Genomic DNA, 20,697 nt, shown 5'->3' with positions numbered 1-20,697 from the left:
GTAATTGGAAGGAGAAACCCAACAATAGCGCGCGACAAGCCGCATGCCGCCGGGATCATGTGCCGACGTGGCTTCAATGCTGGGCGCTTAGGTGAAACGGCGATGCAGGCGTTCGGCGCAAGAGAGGCATGCAAGCACGTACCTACTGTTCGCGGGGCGGGCCAATGGTTTGTTTCATTTTGTGGCTATTTTTGTGCCGTGTGTGGGAACGAAAGGGGGTTCTGGTTGTGATTTTTGATGGGGTAGGGGTGGTGTTGTGGGGGAGGGAAAATAAGCGCTGTGGCTCTGCTAGCGCGGCGGTTTGCAAGGTTGCTGATCTTTGCCCTGGATTAAGTGCCAAAGGGGAAAGCGTGTACGGTCTTGATGTTCAGGGACGCTGGAGACTGTCGTGTGTGAGGTCTTGGATGTCTATGCGAGCGGCGCACGCATTTTATCGAGTTGGTTATGACCATGGGGTAGGGCAGGCAGCTGCTCAGAAACATGGACACTGGACGCTGCAGCAGGGCTGAAATCATCTGGTAGATTGACTCATACGACTTTCTAGATACTTCTGATAGTCTCTTTCCCCTTGTCCATGCTCACTTGAATGTAGTATCCCTTACGACACGACGAATGCTGCCGTCGGACACGGACAAGGCTGAGCGGGGTTAGGGTTAGAGTTCTCGGCAGGCGAGCCGAAAGGCAACCGCGTGTGGCGTCATCCGCATACTTCATCTTCACTGCCTCTTGTTACCGTTCATTGCTCAACACATCCCTGGAACACTCAAACATCAGCTGTCACACCATCAGAAAACACACCGCTAGGCATTGAGGAACCTTTGCCATCAAGAAACCACCCGGACACCCTTCCAAAATGGCGGACAACTCTCCCTCAGCCAACCCGCTGTCGGCAGCAAGTCTATCACACTACATGCTCGCCTCTCTCTCACCCACCGCATCCCCCCAACTGAAAAATGCATGGGACGCCCTCGCTCTAGGCGCACATGCCAGTCTACTATCCGTCGGCTTCAGACTCATCGGCCTTGGCGAAGACCATCGCATCGAAGCCACCTCGGACGCCACGCAACCCCAGCCGCTTCCCACCGAATGGAATGCCGGTAATGGCAGCTACAGCTTCCGATACGCCCACAGCCAAAGCAGTATGGAGTTTCTTCTCAAGATCAACCGGATGGCGAACAAGGCTATTATCATGGGGATGGGGATTGGTGACGATCGGACTTGCAGCTTTGACGTTACGACTCGAGATTATATTTCGGATGGTAATTTGCCGGCCACACCACTTGCGGATGGAAGGAGTGAGGATGAAGCGAAGAAAGCAATCACGGATGTGTTCATCTCCGCCGGCCGGCTGAGCGACTTTGGCAGTTCGATGAGACTCAACGTCATCCAGAAATTGATTCCCGGGCTGCACAAAGCGGGCTACGAGGAGACACGAGAAGGCCAGTCATCTTCTCAACAGCAACGACGACAACAACGAGACCCGCCTCCAGAATTCGACGCTCCTCGACACAACCCACTACGAGAAGACCGAGACCCCCCGGCACGCCCACACCCGCTCCACGATCCCCTCGCCATCCCCCCGAGACGACCAATGCCAGAACCCATGCCCGGCTTCGAGGACGAGTACGAAACCCTGCGTCCTCCGCGACGCGGCATGATGCCAGGCCAAGGCATGCCTCGTCTCGGCGATCGCGACCTGTACCCTCAAGGCTTGGGGCCGCGAGATCCTTTGTATGGAGGGGTGGGGCCTGGTTTCGGTGGGGTGGGCGGGGGAGGCATGCATCCTACTTTTGATGATCCGTTGTTTGCTCGCCAGGGGCAGAGGGGAGATGAGTATGATCCGCAAGCTCCGCCTGGGTCGAGATATGATCCTGTGGGGCCGGGTATGGGGCATCCGAGAGGGGCGGGCATGGGTGGACGGCCGCCGAATCCTTTTGGAGGCTTTGGAGATGGAGACTTTATCTGAGTGACAAGCAAGAACTCTGAGAGTATGGCTGCAGACGTTCGAAACCAGACTCGATAGCGCACAGAATGCATGCATCCATCTAAATTCTATGTCTTTCTTCTACTTGACACTTTCGGTGGCCCGCCAATATACACAAAACTCAGCACCGCAGTGCCAGCACAAAGCCCCGCCATCACAAGATTCATATTCCCATACCCAATCGCCTCCTTCAACTCGCCCGCCAGCTCCGGCCCAACGGTCAAGCCAATATTGAACATGGCGCTGTTCATCCCATACAGCTGCGCATACGGCCCATTCTCCCCGAAAAACTCGCGATTCGCCTTGTAGTACTTGTCAATCACAATGCCCGGCTCAACAACACTGCTCGACCCCACGCCCGCCAGCGCGGCGCCCACACACCCCAGCAGCCCAGCGTAGAAAACAATCTGCTCCACCCCACCCGCATGCGGAAAGCGCAGCATCGCAAAAATAGGCGCGAGCAGCGCAAAACTCAACGTAGCGACGATTTTCGTCCCGTAGCGATCGGTCGCCCAGCCGGCTATGGGGCCGATGATGAGGTCCATGATTCCGATGGGGAGGAACATGACGCCTGCGCGCAGCGAGGAGAAGCCGAAGAGCTCGTGGGAGCGCGTGGCGACTGTGGCGTCGATGGAGCCGATGGTGATTGCTTGGATGAGGGCGAGCAGCAGGGCGACGAGGAGGCTGGGGTTGCGCATGCAGGGGAGGATTTTGACGGTGCGGAGGAGCCAGTGGGTTTGCTTGGGGAGGATGTAGGTGGTGAGGTCTTCTTCTTGGGGTTTGAGGAGGGGTTGGCGTTCGTTGGTTGAGGGGTCTTCTGGGGTTTGGTTGTCGGGGGTGGTTTCGGTTGGGGGTGTGCTGGGTTCGTTGTCGCTTTCGGCTTCTGCTTCGTATCGCTTTGCTACCTTCTTCTCGATCACGAGTAATCGCATGAAGAAGTCGACGCCGAGGACCGCGAGTGCGATGCCGAGCACGCCATTGACGCCGGTCTTTTCGTAGAGAATGCCGCCGACAGCGGGTGCCCATAGCGAGCCGACAGAGATGAAAGAGAAGAGCTGCGCAGCGTTATGATTGGCGTCTTAGGTAATCAGGAAAGGGAGATCAACTTACTGTTCCGATAGTCTTGCCGAGATTGTCCGGACCGACAGTCTCGATACACAAGGCCATGCCAACGGTCCAGACGAGCGCACTGCTAGCTCCTTGCAAAATTCTCGCAAGAATGAGAAGGGGCAGAGTGGTGCTTGTGAATAGTAAAACCGTGGCGCCAATCAAAGCAGATAGGCCAATAAGAAATGGAGCCTGACGAGTGGAAACCGAGTCCGCTACAACACCAGCAATAGGAGAGAAAGCCACACTCGACGCGGCCAGGGTGGCGAGGAGGGCGGACGTGTATCGCTGTACTTGATCCGGAGGGATGCCCACGCGATCTTCGAGGAGAAAAGGCAGCACGGGGACGACGAGGGAGTAGAGGAAAAGGTCGGTGAAGATGCCGACGCCGACGGTGGCGAGGATGAAGATGGTGTTGCTTCGCCATCGGAGTCCGGCGGGTTTGTGCGAGTAGTCATTGCGGATTTGCGTGGTGTTGAGGAGTCGCCTCCACGCTGAGACGGCCATGTTGGAGAGACGGGACGGCAGAGGGCGCGGTTTGCTATGCCATTGATGGCGGGGAGGATCCGGCACAGCGGGCTGTGAAGGTGTTGTCACGATCACTTTGTCTTTGACAAATTTCCAATGCACGACTCACGGTGACTCAATGCGGCAGGAGGAACGATTTAGGGTTCGCCATCCGAAAGCTTATGTGCTGACTGATCAACGCGGATGTTCTGGAGCAGTCGGAGGTTTAGGTGGCTGCCTTGGGAAGAAAACGGCGATGCCAAGGTGCCATGGCTACCAGGAAATGACCCGCCGCCCAAGTATTACTATGAGCCTGAGATACCCGGAATGACCAGGCGGATGACATTTATGGCCCATGGCTCCCTCTCCCGCCTGACTGCTGCATCTCCAACATGAGCGAGGATGCGCCACCGGAGTTCAGCTCTCTGCACGACGTGGGAAAGCAGGAGTGGCTAATGCCCGCTCCCTTGGCCTCGACTGGCCCCGGCGGCAACATGGCCCCTAGCAGTGGTGCACTCAATGGAGAGGCCTGGGAGTTCGTGTTTCCTCCCGCATCGCAGCAAGCACAGCCCGCCTCCCAGGCCTTATTAGCCGAATTCAACGCCGTCAACCAGCTGGACTCCTTGAACCTCCTGATTCCCACCTCGTCTGCCCCTGCAACAGAAACCGCCGCTTCGACCTCTGCAATCGCGCGAACCCTCGAGGACCGCACGGCTCGCATGATCAACCTCGTCACCGAGCACAACTTCGACCACCCCGAATGGCAACGCTGGCAGACGGACGACTACTGCGCGTACCTGGAATACAGCGACACGCCCCTAGCCAAAAGTCGCGACGAGTTCCTGTCCAATTACAAAGCCTTTGTGCAAAGATATCCCGAGTATTCCCTGGAAATCCTGACCATTTCGGCAAATGTGAATGAGAAGAACGGAATGGGCGCCGTGTGGTGTCACTTGCGGGTCAAGGGTCATCCGGCGAACGTGGAGCGGGAGAGTGTGACGATTGTGCATTGGAAGCGAAGGCAGGGCAAGTGGACCGCGTATCGGCAGAATGGGGTGCGCGGTGTTGCTTGGTATCCGTGATGGCTGCATTCGAATCATCATTGGTGACGGCGAAGTCAACACACCCGAAGTGGAACTAGCGAAGTCATTGGACTTCTGAGTTCACATGCCCACTCATGTAAGTATTTGAGGCTTGTGGATTCTCAATCCATCCATCTCCTCTCCACAACAACTCCATCCGCCCCCACAAGGCAACTGCATGGCAACAGTCGCAATGGAGAAAGCACGCGACCACGGCTCCGCGAAGCAGGGCTCGAGCAACAAAGGAGTGGCCGTTGCGGCTGGGAACAAACGTGACTATGAGACCTTCTCGGAGTGAGTAATCTTTGCCCTGCGCCAGACACTCTCGCTAATGTTATGGTCAAGGAATCTGCAATCATCCCGCCTCATTGAGATCTGGGTGGGAAACGCCAAAAAGCCTTTCCTAGTCCCACACAACCTCCTCATCAGTCAAGCCCCGGAGTACTTCGCCAAAGCCTTGGATCCAAACACCTTCAGCGAGGGCAAGGCAAGGAGAATCGACTTCCCCGAAGACGATGTCGAGAGCTGGCGAGTCTTTCTATTCTGGCTCTTCAATCGGGAGCTGCCAAATTTCCCCATCGATGTCGAAACAGCCCATGACCGCGGGGGATCTAAGTTGTTTGTTCGGTGCTGGGCGCTCGGGGACAGATACGCCGTCCCCGCGTTCCAGGACGAGATCATGCTTGCTCTAATGGACATGCTCAAGAATTTCACCGTCAATTGGCCACCGGTCAAACTGGCCTTCGATATCACGGCGCCAAACTCCCAGCTGCGAAGGATCATGGCCGAAGAGGCCGGGGAAAACATGCATAGGGGGCTGTGGAAAGATGAGGACTTCAAGAAACTCGATGGAGTTGATTTCACGTACGAGTTCATCAAAGCCCCGAAAGGCTCCAAGACCAAGGGGAACGAGCGATGCAACCGGTTCAAACGCCAGAAGGGGGAGGGGGGCAAGTTCACGTATCTGTGGAAGTCATACATGGTGGGCGAAGGGCCGAAGAAGCATCGGATCGTGGGTGACACAATGTGATGGTGTGCAGTGTGCAAATAGCGAGCAACGTGGTCTGGTGGCGAGACGGAAAATCGAGAGCGATCAACGGCTGAGACTGTGAAGTTTATGATTTGATTCCGCTGCATTACCATCTCCAATATCATCTCTACTGCCTCTGGTATGTCACCTTGATCACCGTTTCCCCCAAAGTCATCCCCGCCGTCCTCTCCTTCGCCGCAATCGCCCCATCCTCACCCTCGTACTCCACAAACGCAATCCCCTTGCGTCCAGGCACCATCCGCACCTCTTTGAAGCCAGGGAAGCGGCTGAAGATGAGACTGAGCCCATCCTTGCCGTAGTCTTCGGGCAAGTCGCGCAGGAAGAGAGTCTTGTTGGGCGGAAGGTACTCGTCTGGCACGACACCACCGGTAGCAGTGGGAGCCGCTTTGGCAGATTTGGCAGGTCGCTCGGCGAGATTCTCTGCTGCGGGGCGTTTGGCGGGTTTCTGCGCTGCTTCGAGAGCTTGCTTGCGCTCTGCAAATCATCAGTCCGTATCCCAACATATACCCACACACAATCAACCCACCCTTCTCCGCCAACCGCCGCCTCTTATGCGCCTCCAACCCCTCCTCCCCATCCTCCCTTACCACAGTAGCATCGGACCTCGACCGCGCAAAAGCCAACTGCAAAGGCCGTCCAAACACCTCGAACCCGTTCACCTCGTCAATAGCCTCAGTCGCCGCTTCCACGGAATCGAAAACGATAAACGCCTGCCCGCGCGCTTTGACGTTCTTCTTTGCTACGATTTCGAGGATCGTGCCGTACTCTTCGAAGAGCTCGCGGAGGGTTTCGGTGAGGGTGGGGATTTTGACGCGCTCGTCGAGGTTGCGGGCCTGCGGGTGGGAGGAGTGATTAGTGGATTGCGGGAGGGGAGGTGTTGCCGTTTCGTACGTAGACTCTGTTGGTTGAAGGGTTAGCTTCCTGCTCGGGGGCCTACGCGTTGTTCGTACGGAGTGCAATGTACGAACGTTGCGCTGGGCGCTGCTGCGCCGTCTTCTGCCGCTGGTGCAGTCGCCATTCTGCGGATCTGCAACAGTTACAGTTCAAAGGAGTAAGAGCGGGAGATCGTGGCGCTCAGGACTATGGCATCCTTTGACTGTTGAAGCGAGTGGAGATGTTCAATTGATGAGCAATGCTGGAGTGCTTCAAAGTTTCACTAGCGCAGGAACAGACTGCTTAGGTAATCGGGCATCCACGTCCGCTGCGGGCAGGCCCAAGAAGCCTGGAACACAGCAACGATCTCGTCGAAAGCGAGATTGAACAGACAGCGCGAGAGAGTATCGTTTCTTAACAGTTCATAGCATTCACAAGTGGTTCATATACTAGTCCCTACAACTCAATCTGAGGCTTCACCAAAAATTCCGTCTGGTCAGAAACAAGCACGCCTTGAGAAGCAGTAGCATGCTGCGTGAAGAGCGTCTGGTTCGATGCAATTGCCGGCATACTCGCGTACGACGGCCAACCATATCCGCCCGGGCTGTTGCCAAACTCGAGCGCAGAGAAGGTCAACGAGGTGGAAGTCGACACGCTCCCGTTGTTATTGATGGCGCTCTGCTCGATTTCCGCCGACGAGCCTTTGCCAGTTGTGTTGGAGAAGAAAGTCTCCAAACCAGTGGGGAAGACGGGTTGGCCTAGGATTGTGACGTCCTTGCCTCGTAGGAATTGGATGATGGTCTCGGTGGCTTTGAAGTAGAAGGGGTAGCCGAAGTTACGCGCGTAGCCGCTCGATGAAGACTCGTAGCCGGTGGTGACGATGTTGAGTTTTTCAATGTTGCCTGCTTGCGTGATGAGGGCGTTGGCGGAGTAGTTGAGTTTCTGCGACCACGACACTTTCTCCGTGCCGGTGGAAAGTTTGATGATGGAGTGGTAGTTGAGGTGGCGCTGGGCTTCGACGTCGAAGGTGAGAGAGGTGTTGGCGCCCGTGCGGTTGGTTTTGAAGCTCGAGGAGAAGTCAAGGGTGGGTGCGGGCTCGGTGATATGAGGGCCGGAGCCGGTCGTGATGTGCCCTGCTTTGTCGCTCCACACGAAGATCTTGCCCCCGAGGAACCAGTCGTCCATCACGGTTTCGGAGAGCGTGGCTTTGCCGCTGGTGCCGGTGTTGTTGAGACCTGACACCACCATGTCGAAAGTGTGGGGCTTGCCGTCGCAGAGCAATGGGAGCCACGGAGTAATGTCGATCTCATACTCCTTCAAGTCGAGAATGTCGATGCCGCCGATGGGTGACCACAGCGCGGGATCGACGCCACCGGAGAAGATGATGGAGAACGGCCAGGAGACGCCGGCGAGTCTTCCGTCAATGTAGAGCTCGACTTCACGGAATGGGGAGAAGCCGTAGGAGGGGTCGTCGGGGAAGGTGTTGACTTCGTTGTTCAAGAAGTTGGACCACCAGAACTCCTCCTCGGCTTGGCCGGTGGCGGTGATGGTGTAGATGGCCTTTTTGATGTTGCGTGGCAGAGTGAGGGAGCTGGAAGCATTCTGTTGGGGGAACGTGAAGTAGCTAGATTGGCCTTCTGCGCCTAGATCCTGAGAGATGGAGAAGATCTTGTCGGCGGGGACGTAGGAGGTCTCTACAGTGAAGTATGTCGCGGTCAGGGTGACGTTGTAATCGCCTGTGATGTTGATTGATGGGTCGATAATGTTGGGTAGGTCGAAGATGATCGTTTGCTCTGAGTGGAAAAGAGGCAAGAACGGACTCATGTCCTGCATTTGCGGTTAGTCTGAGTCGAGAGCGCGGTGCAAACGCTAATTATACCTTCAGATACGTGTACTGGGTGACGTTGATATCTGGCTCAATGGTGGTAGTACGGTAGAGCTCAATGTTGCCGAATGAGACAACACCCATGCGGTCATACTGGATACCGCTCGTCTGCGTCGTCAAGTTCCAGGTAACAGAGTTGAAATCGCAAGGCGGTGGGTTGTACGTTCCTACGTATGGAGCGCCGTAAGAATTGGCGAAAGAATGGACGACCAGGGTCTGCTGACAGGATTTGATGGAGGGAGCCACCACCTCCGTCGTCGCACCCGGGTCCGCATTCGTGGCGACGAGTTGTCCAGCTTGATTTACGGTGAGAACCGGGGGATAGACTGTAAGGGCGTCGGTCACGTTGGAAGTGGACGGGGCCTGCTTCTTGAGTTCGGTGAAGGTCTGAGTGTGGAGAACGTGGCCTTGCAGGGGCCAGGGCTGGGTTGCTTGACTGCTGGCCAGACATGATAGGGAGGCCAGGGCGGTGAAGAGCGTAGATTTAGTGAAGAACATGGTGAGAAAGTGGTGCCGAACGGGGATTTACTGTAATGACTGTAGGAAAAATGGACAATGCAGGACAAGAAAAGGAGCGTGAGAGTGAGAATGAAAGACCAAGGGTGAGTGATGAGCCATGGCCGGCACATCATCTCTGATATACATACCTAGACGGCGTGAAATGATTGCCGTTGTGATTAAAGGGGCGATCACGCACGTCTGGCGTGCACATCGCGTAGATGCATCCCGCACATTTGCCTCTACTTGGTACTTGCATGCTGGCTATCGCACGCTATAGCGCGATAAGAGGGCCTCGCTCGCACGCGGGAAAGTGGACATGCAATTTTAATCTCGGAGGTGAAGTCGGCCGCACGACAGTAGTCGAGGTGGTGCAGAAGGGTTCACGTGGCGCACGGGCCCCGGCACCCCGCCCGAGTGCCCCACATGGGGAAATCGCGGGAAACAACATGAACATCCTTTGCTGACTGTACAGTACCCGGCCAGGGTCGGGAGGATCTTGAAAGACTCGAAGGAAGAGGCACCGCTTTGCCTGTAGATGCCTAAAGCAGCAGGAATCACGACTGGAGTGGATCACAAGTGAAGTCTATGTCGACGACATCTCCCGAGAGAGCAGCGTCGACTAATAGAAAAGTATCATGATGCCTGCCTTTTCGCAGCAGAGTGTCCCCGCTCGCAATCGCGGAGCTGTCCCGTTCCCTGCTCCGGGTCAAGATCTGAGCCACGGGTCTGCCGTCTGTGAGAGCTTTGTAGAGCCGTTGCAGGATGGCGCTGTTCAACTTCGTCCAGAGAGTGCGCTCGAGCAGTCGGGAAGGTCGACCGGTAATGTCTCTTCGATTCTACAGTATCCGCCGCATCGGTTCCGCCCCGTTGTAGCGGGCAAGAAAGTTGTGTGCACCAGAGACACGCGATCAAGAACAAGAAGTCGGGGCCAAGAAAACACAGGAAAGCTTGGATCGGAGAAGCGCGGCACTGGACAGCGCGGCGTCCCACTCTTCTGCCTCGCCGCAACGTAAAATTAGGCAACATTCATGCGCGAGCCGAGACGATCAAGCAGTTCGTCGGCTGAAGAGGAAAAGCTTGCACCGGCGTGGGATGCATCAATCCCGTCCCCACCAATCACGAGTCCCCCCACCTTCCTAGCCAGGCACAGTTCTTGTCCGGCTTCCCGCTATCGTCCAGTCCCTGCTTCTGGAAGGTTGCATCCATTGGAAAGCTAGTCGAATGACGATAATAATGCATTGGCCAGCTGACTCGCTGCAACCACGCGAGAGCTGCGGTTCTTTATAGCCCGCCTTTCCCTCTTCTTCCCCATCTTCTCGGCCTCTATCAATCCGGACAGTCGCAACGATGGTCCATTCATTGCTGCTCGTCGCCGCCTTGCTCGCCGACTGCATCGCAGCGGCCCCAACCTCCCACGTCATCCACGAGGCCCGCGACCCCGCCTCGGTGTCGTCTCGATGGGTGCAGAAGGGTCGCGTGGCCCCCGACGCCCTCCTCCCCGTCCGCGTGGGTTTGACGCAGAGCAACCTCGACAGAGGCGAGGAGATGCTGCTCGATGTCTCTGACCCCGACTCTCCCAACTACGGCAAACATTGGACCTCCGAGCAGGTGACGGACTTCTTCAAGCCCAGCGACGAGTCCACCGCGGCCGTCAAGTCCTGGCTTGAGAGCAGTGGCTTCTCCGATTTGTCGCTGTCGGATAACAAGGCTTGGATTGCGTTCAACGCCCCCGCCAGCAAGGTGGAGTCTCTGCTGCACGCGGAATTCTACGAGTTTGAGGACTCGGTCACCAAGGGCAAGGCCCCTTCCACCCACGCCTACTCTGTGCCTAAAGAGGTGCAGCCGCACATTGACTTCATCACCCCCGGCTTGAAGCTCTTGCCTCCTACCAAAGTCAAGGCCAATACTTTTGGCGCCGCGCGCCGCGCGCCGTCTCCTCCCCAGTACAGCAACTACGGCCTCTCCACTTGTGACGAAGCGGTCAACCCAGACTGTCTTGCGGCCTTGTACAAGATTCCCAAACAAACGTTGACGCCCAACCCCGCCAATCAACTCGGCCTCTACGAGTCCATCTTCCAGCGTTGGGATCCGACCGATTTGGACCTCTTCTTCACCAATTACACCCACGGCAATATCCCCAACGGTACTGAGCCGGTGAACAAGGCCGTTGACGGCGGCGAAAGCGAGACTCCCCACCATTTCGTGTCCATCACCAACGGTGGCGAAATCGAACTGGATCTGGACGTTGCGTACCCCATTGTGTACCCGCAGAAGATCTACATCTACGACGAGGACGACCTTCACTACCAACGCGTGGACATTGCCAATCTGACGACGACTTTTGGTGGGTGTCCGAATGTTAATCACGTGACATGGAAAGTATGCTAACATCGTCGGTCTGCAGGTTTCAATGACCTTTTGGACGCTCTGGACGGCTCCTATTGCACCTACAGCGCTTACGGTGAGACGGGCAATGATCCCAATCTTGACCCGAAATACCCCGACCCGGAGAAGCATGGTGGCTTCAATGGTTAGCAACTCATTCCCACCTGCTCGCACGCGCTCCCACTAACTTCCCTCTCTCAAGGAACTCTCGAATGTGGTGTGTTCAAGCCCCCATACGTCTTTTCCTCCAGCTACGGCGGTCAAGAAGTAGATGTTCCAATCGCATAGTCAGTTTAGCCCAACACCTCAAGAGAGAAAGCACTTGCTAACCCTGACTTTTTAGCCAAGCGAGACAATGTAACGAATTCATGAAGCTCGGTCTCCAGGTGCGTATAGAATGCTCGTTCTCGTCTTCGATTTATTGCTCACTTGTTCTCAGGGCACCTCCATCTTCTTTGCCAGCGGAGACTCTGGTGTGGCCGATCTTCCTGCGTCCGAGGGAGGTGACTCGCCGACTGGATGTACCGGCAGCAACAGCAACTACACCGTCTTCAACCCCGCTTGGCCCAATTCCTGCCCCTACTTGACCAACGTCGGAGCCACCGAGGTCGCCCCTGGCGCCACTGTCGGCGGCAGCGATGCGCAGCCAGAAGTCGCCGTCTTCTTCCCAGCCGCGAACCCCGAAAACATCTACTCGTCCGGCGGCGGCTTTAGCAACATCTACCCCAGGTATGCTGGTGGCGGAAGGACTCTCTAATCTATCAACCCACACTGACATATTCCCAGACCCTCCTACCAGCAATCTGCGGTGGAGGAGTACCTCACCAAGCACACGCCGCCCTACAAATCCTACAGCGACCTCGCCAAAATCGTCCCCAACCCGGCCAAAGTCAACGTCAACGAACTGCAGGGCAAGACGGGCGGCCGCTACAACTCCGCCGGCCGCGGATACCCCGATGTGTCTTGCAACGGCGCCAACGCTACGATCGTCATCCACGGCGAGGCTCTGTTGGAGTCCGGCACTTCGCAAGCTACGCCCATCTTCGCGAGCATCATCAACCGCATTGTCGAGGAACGTCTGGCTGCGGGCAAGTCGTCTCTCGGCTTCTTGAACCCCGCCTTCTATAAGAACGCGAGCATATTTAATGACGTGGTCAAAGGCCATAATGCGGGATGTAAGTGCAACTCTCATGGTACTCCTGCTTTGCACCGCTAATCTCTGATCAAAAGGCGGCACTAACGGCTTCGAAACCGCCACCGGTTGGGATCCCGTATCAGGTCTGGGTAAGTCGACTTTCTGAGGACAAAGTTGTGCAGCTGCCTCGAGATTAATAGCAGCGATCGATGCCTGGAAAACCCCCAGTGGCAACGTCGCACATTTGATCAGAGCACTGAGCTTGTTCTACCTATCACTCTTGAAGTGAGACAAAGCACTTGCTAATCCTAATGTCTTTAGGCACTCCGGACTACCCCAAGATGCTGGCGTACTTCATGAGCCTGCCGTCGGGAGGCTGGAACTCGACTAGCTACTAGCTAGGAAAAGCCAGGCAAGGGCCGTGAGAATCTACCTTAATTAAAAGTGTGCTGTGTAGATATGTAGTGCCTACGTAGTAATGGCGCTATGCCACTCTTTAGAGCAAAATGTCGACTCCTTCTCGACGTCTGTCGTCCAGTCTTTCGTAAAATCAGTCAGCCTCGTATTCACTGTCGTACCCCGCGTGTTCGCTCCTTCCCAACTCTATTCGACTTTCGGCGGGCTCCGATGGGTTGACCTGGTCGCAGCCTAGCCCCCGATATTCCTAACTTCACTCTTTCACACTCGTCAGCACAGGCATCTCTCAGCATGAATCTCTCTTGGCTGCTTTGTTTTCATCTCCTCATCACCGCCGTTAGTTCAGATGTCGGCGAGAATGGGCAATACGTCCTCCAAAAGGCTGGCCGCGATGTCATTCGGCCGAAGGTATTCATCTTGAGCACTGTACGTTTGGTAAATACTCTTGCCAACGAGGAGGTTATATTGATTCAGGGACACTCAGTTCGCGCCAGAAGCCAATGCGTGGTACCAAGGGTCTTCTCTCGACTTGTTCGCAAACAACATCACCATCCCTGGACTTTCGCCCATTTGGCCCGACGTCCATTGTGATTCGGGAGGCGAGGTTTGCCAACTGACCACGGGTTTAGGAGGTAGGTGGCGGCACCCTTCTAGGAAGATGTAAAGTACTGATCCCCAACCTACATGTAGTCGTCAACGCGGCCGCATCTCTGACAGTCTTGTGGTCGTCTCCGCGCTTCGACCTGCGAAAGACCTACTTCCTCATCGCCGCCATTGCCGGGATCAATCCCCATGAGGCAACCATTACGTCCGTCACGTTTGCGCCGTACGTTGTCACTCTCGACACGCAGTACGCCGCTTCAGCCTTGGAAATTCCCAACAACTACTCCTCCGGCTGGCTACCTCTGAGATCGGAACTGCCAGACACAACAGATCCCGCTGCCTATCCAACGCTGATCTTCGGCTGGGAGGCATTCGAGCTGAATGCAAAGCTCATGCGCCGCGCCATGGCCGCCGCTCGTAAAGCCAAATTAGAAGACACCCCGGCCACCAAAGTGTATCGAGCGCTATACGACTACGCCCCAGCGAACGAACCACCGGGCATCGTCTCCTGCGTAAGCGGAGCAAGCAACGCCTACTGGGCAGGCCACGCATACGGCGAAGCCTTCCAAAACTACACTCGCCTCATGACAAACGGCTCGGGGACGTACTGCGCTACCAACACCGAGGACAGCGGCATTCACGAAGCCCTTGTTCGAGGCCATGTAGCTGGGAAGCTGGACTACAGTCGGGTTATCAATATGCGGACGGCGAGTAATTTTGATCGTCCGCCGCCTGGCGTTGGGGCGCTGTCTCAATTGCTTTACCGGAATCAGGGCGGGCATGAGCCTGCTTTGAAGAATATTTACCTTGCTGGGATTGAAGTTGTGAGGGATGTTGTTGACAATTGGAATGGTATTTTCGAGGGGGGCATTAAGCCGGACAACTACATCGGTGACATGTTCGGGTCTATCAAAAATCAGGCCGCACCTCGTGATCTTGGGTGAGTACATCTTGAGCATGATCGTGCTTTTGCTGACGATGTCATTGCAGGCCTCCATCCCCCCCGCCAGCATATTAATGCTCAGTTTTATAGTCAACGGTATTAGCCTCTGCAAGCCCCGTGGCCATCATATCAGTCAGCTCCGGAGTCCACAGTGCACCGGCCCAAGCACAGCCGCGTAGAACTCCATCAATTCGTCCGATGTCATGAATCTTCAGCCTTCGAATCGAGATCAGGATAAGATGATGCAAAGTGGAGCGATGTGTTGTCCCTACTCCTGCCTTGATGGCCGCCGCACTTGCCCATAATACAGTCGCAGCCTGGTCGTCCGGTAAATCGTCGTCGTTCTGTAGACTGCGACTGCTCTCCAGTACTCGCCGCAAGTGTTGTCGCAACACCACAACTGTTGGGGTCCGCAGGGTAAAGCGCCTCAGATAGGTGAAAGCCAGCGTCATAGCGGCCAGCAGAGTCACCGTGTCGATCATAGTATGATGCCCTTCTTGAAAGGACGTCACGAGCCCATGTTCCAAGGCGGATCGTCTGACGCCGAATTTTGCGGCATCTTGGATGGCGGTAGGGTCGCCTAGCTCGAACTTCTCCATCTGTGCGACCAAGCCTCGGCATTGTCGTAAAAGCATGTACACATCTCGAGAAGGGCCGAAGTTTCTGCTGGCGGTCGGTAACGGCTTGCGGGAGTGTTGGAGGAGAAGTGCTACGCTGGGATGATGCCACTCCATCGCCAACGGTACTATCCCGCCGCACCCAAGCTTCTCTGGCCCACCTCGCAGTTTTACCAGCCGCTCAAGGGCTTGCATGTGATGAAAGAGCTCCTCGATGTTGCCGGTTATGAGCGTTCCAGCTGTAAGGAGAAGGACTGCGGCAATGGTGCTGTCGTGTGGTAGACCGTCGTTGGCGGCGAGCCTCTCGCGTACTCCGGCGAGAGTCAAGCTGCGAAAGCGGAGAGAGCTAACGGTGTCGGTCGCGCCTCTGCTCGCTCGGTCGGTGGCAGCATGACTGCACAAGGCGTAAAGGATGAGAGGCTCTGCCAAGGCAAGGCGAAGCCAAGGAGCCACCCAGTTACTTTGGCCCGTTGTGGATCCGCAGGGAAGCAAAGAGGGCCCGATGACCGTGGAGAAGTGAAACAGGAGGCTCTGTTGGATCGAAGACAGCTGCGTAGAGCTGCCAATCGAGTCAAAGCGGATCGATTGGCCTCCCGACTCGTTCATTCGATCGCTGTTGGCAGGGGCCAGTGGCCGGGATTGGTTGTATTCACGTACCCGCCGGATGCGCTGCCGGCGCCGGAATGCGCGCATGGACAGCATGTGCACGTTCCTGCGGTGTTCCGGGCTGGGAAGATCGGTTGGCGTGATGATGTTGACGAAATCATATCTTTGAGGTCTCTGCATCGTATCATTACCGGTCCGGGGAGCAATCCGCCGCATTGGACTGTTCGCCACCTCGCTTGGCCATCCGAGACATGTCAATGGCATGCATGCACACTGGCTGATGGTATTAAACCATACATGATCGAATCTGTGATGCGCTGTAGTGGGTATCTTGTGGCGAACATGAACCCTGCTGTTGGGAGGCTTATTCAGCATCGCTGATCCCGCAGCAGATCGCTCAGCTCTGTGCCAAGCCGACTACCTTCCACTCTCGGCTTAGCGCAAGGCTGGCACCGTTCAAGAAGGGCGATCAACCTCCACCGCGGACATAGCAAGATCTCTTGCTTATAAAGTCGGAGATGATCACGCCCAATCTCCGGACGAGCAAACGATAAATACTGTGCTTCCACCGTGCAATAGCGACGCCTTCAAGGCAGCAGCATTCGAGATCATGACACACCAAGCAGCGTGGAGCGATGGCAAGGGCCGGAATGTGGAAGTTCGGACGGTCACAACTCCCACTCCTGGACCTGGGGAGTTGTTGATCAAAGTTGAAGTCATTGCATTCAGTCCAATTGAGTCGAAGATGCAGCGGTACAAAGTCCAGTACCCGCGCCGAAGAAACAGTGCTGACAGCACTTCCAGATTCGAAACACATCCTGTCAAGTATCCATACGTCTCTGGACTATCATTCGCAGGCATCGTTGAAAGTATGGGGACTGGAGTCGATAAATTCGCACCGGGAGATCGCGTCACCACTCTTCGCCCCGAATCAACTTTGGAAGACGCTCGTTGGGGTGGTTTCCAGCAATTCGCAATCGCTGCACCTGAGTCCACAGCCAAGCTGCCAATAGGGGTGTCTCTCGAGGACGGCGCAGCAACAATTATGAATCTGGCTTCCATTTCATCAGCCCTCTCACTGCATGCCGACCTGAGACGCCCCAGCTTGGCTGAGCCGGCGCCGCCGATTGATGAGAAAGTGCTCATCTACGGCGGCTCGAGTTCCTCCGGCGGGCTTGCGATTTGCTATGCAAAGGCCGCAGGCTACAAAGTCATCACTACATCATCTCCTCGCAACCGGTCTCACGTTGGCTCCTTGAAGCCAGACCACATTATCGACCACACCCAGCCTCACGCGGAGATCGTGTCGGAGATCGCATCCAACGGGCCCTATAAGTGCATTTTCGACGCCATAGGACTGCCTCCAGTGACGAGCATCATGGTTGAGTACCTGAAGGGGATTGGCGGGTGTCACTACCTCGCATTCATCCCGCCTCTTCCAGGCACCATCCCCATCCCTGCCAACATTACCCGAGAATTCGACTCGTTTGGCTGGACGTTGGAGAAAAATGCGGATTTTAAGAAGTGGTTCTATGAGGAGTTGCTACCACGAGGTCTTGCATCGGGGGTCATCAAACCGACGCCGACTCGGTGGCTGGAAGGCGGGTTGGGGGGTGTTCAGGAGGCGTTGGATTTGATGGGGGATGGGAAGGTAAGCGGGCAAAAATTGGTTCTTAATCCGTGGAGTTAGCTTAGGAGCCGTGAGTGAGATAAAATAAGTAAGCAGATTGCAAGGTCTGGGAAACATAACGCGCAGGCCGTTCATTTCACTCCTGAAATCATCACCCCTCCATCGTCTTCTCTGGTTGGACATGAACCCCTTTCACATCCCCTTTCTCATCTCCGTCCGAGCTCTCCTCAATATTGGTCGCCCGACCGTGGAGGACAGGTGCTCCTTTCCCAAAGACATCCATGAGAATGTACTTGACCATCCGCGAGCTTGTATGTCGACCTTCCCAGATTGGATAAACTCCGACGCAGAAGCCGGAGCAAAACAGCCAAAAGATACCAATCGCAATCCAACCAGTGAAGAAGCCTTTGCTGAAGATGTATTCGGTGAGGTTAAAACGTGGGGGGTTCTTGCCAAAAGTTGCATGGTATTGGCATCGCGCCTTCCTCCACGACGTCGCGCGCCTTCCTCAGGCGAGTGGAGCGGGGCCGAACGTGACCGAGCTTTTTCGGGCCTCTCAACATTTTCTTTTTCATGCACGGAGGGCAAGATGTAAGTCGAGTCGAGTGGAGCGATATGCAAGCGGTGCATTGGATGATGACGTGCGTTGTATGCTGATGTGTATTGCAGGGCCGAAATCAACACCACGCTCGGTCTTACGACCGCAGAGAACAAGTTTGTCGAGTGCTCTTTGCTGCCGCCCGAAATTGTCGACATCAAGATGTCGTGGCCTTCTGTCGCCCCCGTGGTGTTGCCCGCCGTGCGGGTCAGCTCTCCCGCCCCTTTGTTGCCGGGTCTGGCAGATCCCGGCTTCATGCCAATGACTTTGTCGGAGATGAAAGCTGCCCGGCAGGCGAGGGCCAAAGGGCCGAGGAAGAAGAAAGAGAAGAAGAAGGAGAAGAAGCAGCAGCAGCAGAAGAAGAGGAAGAGGAAGGAGAAGAAGGAGAAGTTCCTCGTCTCGGACGACGAGGAGGATGACGATGATGATGATGATGAGGAGGAGGAGGAGGATGAAGAAGAGGAGAGCCCGCCGAAAAGGGCGAAGAGAGCGAGGAAGGAGAGGGTGGTGGTGGAGGAGGAGAAGGAGAACGAGGCGCCTGCGGGCAGCCGTCGCTCCCGGCGGAGTCGTGCGGTCGTTTCGTACGCCGACATGACCGCCATGCAGGCGGATGCTGAGCTCGAAGCTCAGTATTCCTGAGTTCCCATCTTTGGGTCAGATGGCCGGCCAATCACTCGGGGAAACCCAGCGGCCGTCTGGCCTCATCACGTCGGGGCCAAGCGCCCCGGCGTGGAGGGGTCAGATGGTTCGCCACAGTGAGAAGACACATCTTCAACATCTTCATGCCATCGCCAATTCACGCCAGATCCATCGACATTCCATTAAAGGAAGCTCGTCGTCTGCCTACCTCACTCTTCGTCAGCTCCACATGAGCATGCCCTCGGCATTGCCTCGACCTCCACAAGAGCATGCCTTCAGCATTGCCTCGACCTCCAAATGGCCTCGACCTCCAAATGGCCTCGACCTCCAAAGGCCTTGACTTCAAATGACCAGCTCTTTTCCCGATACAATCGGAGATATCGTGCTCTGCATCGACACAAGCTCGATCGTCTATCCACCTCATATTCCCTCCGCTCCCTACAATACGCTTTCAGCACCACAACAACATGGAAGATCTGTACTCACCTCCGAAGAATCTCAGGCAGCCACACTCCGGATGTGTCTTCCGCCGGCATGGCACACGATTTCAACGCCGCCAAGGCAGTTGCCTCCGCCCACTATCATTCTCCGCCTTTCCCACCTGCAGCACAACATCGTCGGCCAATCGGTCGGCAGCAATTCATCGTCTGCTTCCAGGCATGGACTCGCCGCATCGGGTGTCTGTCCGTAGGACACTTTCAGCAATGCAACAGACCGCCATCATCTTGCATCACCATCCGATTTCGAGAGATCCTGCTCCCGTCAGCAAGCCGCCCGTCTCTCGCATCACCATCCAGTTTGGAGAGAGCATCAACTCTTCCTGGCAGGGGGTACCTCTCGCTCACCCACCTCACATTTGAGGACTTTCGATTGGTTACCTAGGCCTGCGCCAATCAGTAAACGTCGCATCACTCGGGGTTCAAGACGAATCAGTGCATGCTCCACCGACAAGCCAGCATCATCAGCCAGCATCAAGCCAGCATCATCAAGCCAGCATCATCAAGCCAGCATCAAGCCCGCATCAAGCCAGCATCAAGCCCGCATCAAGCCAGCATCAAGCCAGCATCAAGCCAGCATCAAGCCCGCATCAAGCCAGCATCAAGCCAGCATCAAGCCAGCATCAAGCCAGCATCAAGCCAGCATTAAGCCCGCATCAAGCCAGCATCAAGCCAGCATCAAGCCAGCATCAAGCCAGCATCAAGCCAGCATCGAGCCAGCATCAAGCCAGCATCGAGCCAGCCTCGAGACAGCACCCAAGCCAGCATCAAGCCGGTGTCAATCCAGCCTCGAACCGGTGTCAACCCAGCCTCAACGAAGTGTCTGGCGAGATATGCCACCTCTTCCGAGCATCCAGTTAGTCGAGCTTGGGAGGCCATCGGGTCTTCGGCCGGTTCCATTATCGGAAGATCTTGCGGAACATCGCCCAGCTCGATTTCCTGCAGACGCGGCCTGTCTGTACGGCCGTGAGGACGCTAGTCGCCTAACAACAGTGCGCCAACGTCATCCTTATCGACTTCGGGAGTCAGATTCTTGCCGACATCCATTTGGGGTTCGTCGATGCGAGCAGCTTGCCTCTCCGAGCCAACGAGTCGATGCTTCGAAATGCATAAGGGTCAGGTCACAGTGCTGTCGGCCGCAGAGTCAAAACAACAGGATCCAGGGCAGCAGTCAGAGAATGGTAATAATACAGGTGGTTGAAAGGCAGACGGCAGGGAATGGGAGTCGAGGCCTTCGGGAAAACAAAGTCTCTCCATCTCAAGCAAGTGCGGACCTGCTTGAGGCAGGAGAGCCCGTCGAGGAACGCTTGCCCTCGCTCAGTACCTACTTCCGCAGGATATTTGGCAGTGAGGACGCGGACTGAGCGGAATGTGGCGGAAGGAAATGAGGATTGCGGACATGGTCCCGCCCTGTTGCTGCAGAACTCCAGTGCTCCGCCCATCGATACGTCATTACGCAGAAGCCTGCATACCACCCTTCACCATTTCACACATCTCTCAGTCCTTGTTGCAGTATGTCGCTATACATGTAATTTTCAGTCGTGACATTGTCAAAACAACTTCACCACCGACAGGCACAGCCTTCGTCCACTCGCGTACATGCGACCGTGAGAGCTTCAGTTGATGTACAAGTAGTG

The 20,697-nt window shown here is 55.9% G+C and overlaps 13 protein-coding genes across 13 annotated transcripts; 8 read left to right on the top strand and 5 right to left on the bottom strand.

The window, feature by feature from the left end:
• Nucleotides 1–734: 734 nt before the first annotated feature.
• Nucleotides 735–2,043, top strand: BDY17DRAFT_275293 (PI31 proteasome regulator N-terminal-domain-containing protein). Its single transcript, XM_033731983.1, has one exon. It carries the CDS (start codon nucleotides 854–856, stop codon nucleotides 1,964–1,966), a length of 1,113 nt encoding a protein of 370 aa, XP_033594777.1. The 5' UTR covers nucleotides 735–853; the 3' UTR covers nucleotides 1,967–2,043.
• Nucleotides 2,044–2,052: 9 nt separating this feature from the next.
• On the bottom strand, nucleotides 2,053–3,598 carry BDY17DRAFT_244654 (major facilitator superfamily domain-containing protein; the record flags this gene model as incomplete). Its single annotated transcript, XM_033730552.1, has 2 exons — nucleotides 2,053–3,039; nucleotides 3,095–3,598. The coding sequence occupies 2 exons, from the start codon at nucleotides 3,596–3,598 to the stop codon at nucleotides 2,053–2,055; spliced, it is 1,491 nt and encodes a 496-aa protein (XP_033594776.1).
• A 392-nt stretch (nucleotides 3,599–3,990) lies between these two features.
• BDY17DRAFT_320697 (uncharacterized protein) lies at nucleotides 3,991–4,680 on the top strand (the record flags this gene model as incomplete). Its single annotated transcript, XM_033736497.1, has 1 exon — nucleotides 3,991–4,680. The coding sequence occupies one exon, from the start codon at nucleotides 3,991–3,993 to the stop codon at nucleotides 4,678–4,680; it is 690 nt and encodes a 229-aa protein (XP_033594775.1).
• A 165-nt stretch (nucleotides 4,681–4,845) lies between these two features.
• BDY17DRAFT_25464 (uncharacterized protein) lies at nucleotides 4,846–5,773 on the top strand. Its single transcript, XM_033731449.1, has one exon. The coding sequence runs from the start codon at nucleotides 5,012–5,014 to the stop codon at nucleotides 5,708–5,710; it is 699 nt and encodes a 232-aa protein (XP_033594774.1). The 5' UTR covers nucleotides 4,846–5,011; the 3' UTR covers nucleotides 5,711–5,773.
• Nucleotides 5,774–5,792: 19 nt separating this feature from the next.
• BDY17DRAFT_290403 (u2 small nuclear ribonucleoprotein-like protein b) lies at nucleotides 5,793–6,845 on the bottom strand. The gene is made up of 4 exons (XM_033732505.1): nucleotides 6,700–6,845; nucleotides 6,623–6,629; nucleotides 6,258–6,564; nucleotides 5,793–6,205 (listed from the first exon to the last, which is right to left on the bottom strand). The coding sequence occupies exons 1-4, from the start codon at nucleotides 6,747–6,749 to the stop codon at nucleotides 5,838–5,840; spliced, it is 732 nt and encodes a 243-aa protein (XP_033594773.1). The 5' UTR covers nucleotides 6,750–6,845; the 3' UTR covers nucleotides 5,793–5,837.
• Nucleotides 6,846–7,010: 165 nt separating this feature from the next.
• On the bottom strand, nucleotides 7,011–9,118 carry BDY17DRAFT_329692 (peptide N-acetyl-beta-D-glucosaminyl asparaginase amidase A-domain-containing protein; the record flags this gene model as incomplete). Its single annotated transcript, XM_033737870.1, has 3 exons — nucleotides 7,011–8,431; nucleotides 8,484–8,738; nucleotides 8,927–9,118. 3 exons carry the CDS (start codon nucleotides 9,116–9,118, stop codon nucleotides 7,061–7,063), a joined length of 1,818 nt encoding a protein of 605 aa, XP_033594772.1. The 3' UTR covers nucleotides 7,011–7,060.
• Nucleotides 9,119–10,013: 895 nt separating this feature from the next.
• Nucleotides 10,014–13,036, top strand: BDY17DRAFT_260696 (peptidase S8/S53 domain-containing protein). Its single transcript, XM_033731844.1, has 8 exons — nucleotides 10,014–11,334; nucleotides 11,395–11,520; nucleotides 11,578–11,662; nucleotides 11,719–11,761; nucleotides 11,815–12,104; nucleotides 12,162–12,550; nucleotides 12,606–12,659; nucleotides 12,832–13,036. Exons 1-8 carry the CDS (start codon nucleotides 10,338–10,340, stop codon nucleotides 12,906–12,908), a joined length of 2,061 nt encoding a protein of 686 aa, XP_033594771.1. The 5' UTR covers nucleotides 10,014–10,337; the 3' UTR covers nucleotides 12,909–13,036.
• A 100-nt stretch (nucleotides 13,037–13,136) lies between these two features.
• BDY17DRAFT_329689 (purine nucleoside permease) lies at nucleotides 13,137–14,474 on the top strand (the record flags this gene model as incomplete). The annotated part of the gene is made up of 3 exons (XM_033737869.1): nucleotides 13,137–13,353; nucleotides 13,412–13,559; nucleotides 13,618–14,474. Exons 1-3 carry the CDS (start codon nucleotides 13,219–13,221, stop codon nucleotides 14,472–14,474), a joined length of 1,140 nt encoding a protein of 379 aa, XP_033594770.1. The 5' UTR covers nucleotides 13,137–13,218.
• Nucleotides 14,475–14,544: 70 nt separating this feature from the next.
• Nucleotides 14,545–15,876, bottom strand: BDY17DRAFT_320691 (uncharacterized protein; the record flags this gene model as incomplete). The annotated part of the gene is made up of 1 exon (XM_033736496.1): nucleotides 14,545–15,876. One exon carries the CDS (start codon nucleotides 15,874–15,876, stop codon nucleotides 14,545–14,547), a length of 1,332 nt encoding a protein of 443 aa, XP_033594769.1.
• A 175-nt stretch (nucleotides 15,877–16,051) lies between these two features.
• BDY17DRAFT_25324 (chaperonin 10-like protein) lies at nucleotides 16,052–17,452 on the top strand. The gene is made up of 2 exons (XM_033731326.1): nucleotides 16,052–16,449; nucleotides 16,501–17,452. Exons 1-2 carry the CDS (start codon nucleotides 16,307–16,309, stop codon nucleotides 17,384–17,386), a joined length of 1,029 nt encoding a protein of 342 aa, XP_033594768.1. The 5' UTR covers nucleotides 16,052–16,306; the 3' UTR covers nucleotides 17,387–17,452.
• On the bottom strand, nucleotides 17,453–18,778 carry BDY17DRAFT_25369 (uncharacterized protein). The gene has a single exon (XM_033731366.1). It carries the CDS (start codon nucleotides 18,524–18,526, stop codon nucleotides 17,519–17,521), a length of 1,008 nt encoding a protein of 335 aa, XP_033594767.1. The 5' UTR covers nucleotides 18,527–18,778; the 3' UTR covers nucleotides 17,453–17,518.
• Nucleotides 18,694–19,782, top strand: BDY17DRAFT_25332 (uncharacterized protein). The gene has a single exon (XM_033731331.1). It carries the CDS (start codon nucleotides 18,861–18,863, stop codon nucleotides 19,443–19,445), a length of 585 nt encoding a protein of 194 aa, XP_033594766.1. The 5' UTR covers nucleotides 18,694–18,860; the 3' UTR covers nucleotides 19,446–19,782.
• On the top strand, nucleotides 19,737–20,445 carry BDY17DRAFT_290391 (uncharacterized protein). Its single transcript, XM_033732504.1, has one exon. The coding sequence runs from the start codon at nucleotides 19,894–19,896 to the stop codon at nucleotides 20,422–20,424; it is 531 nt and encodes a 176-aa protein (XP_033594765.1). The 5' UTR covers nucleotides 19,737–19,893; the 3' UTR covers nucleotides 20,425–20,445.
• Nucleotides 20,446–20,697: the final 252 nt, after the last annotated feature.

The sequence above is a fragment of the Neohortaea acidophila genome (genome assembly GCF_010093505.1).
Source record: "Neohortaea acidophila strain CBS 113389 unplaced genomic scaffold BDY17scaffold_1, whole genome shotgun sequence".
Classification (NCBI taxonomy): domain Eukaryota; kingdom Fungi; phylum Ascomycota; class Dothideomycetes; order Mycosphaerellales; family Teratosphaeriaceae; genus Neohortaea; species Neohortaea acidophila.
Note: the sequence above shows the minus strand (reverse complement) of the source record. Positions and strands in the feature narration are given on the sequence as shown.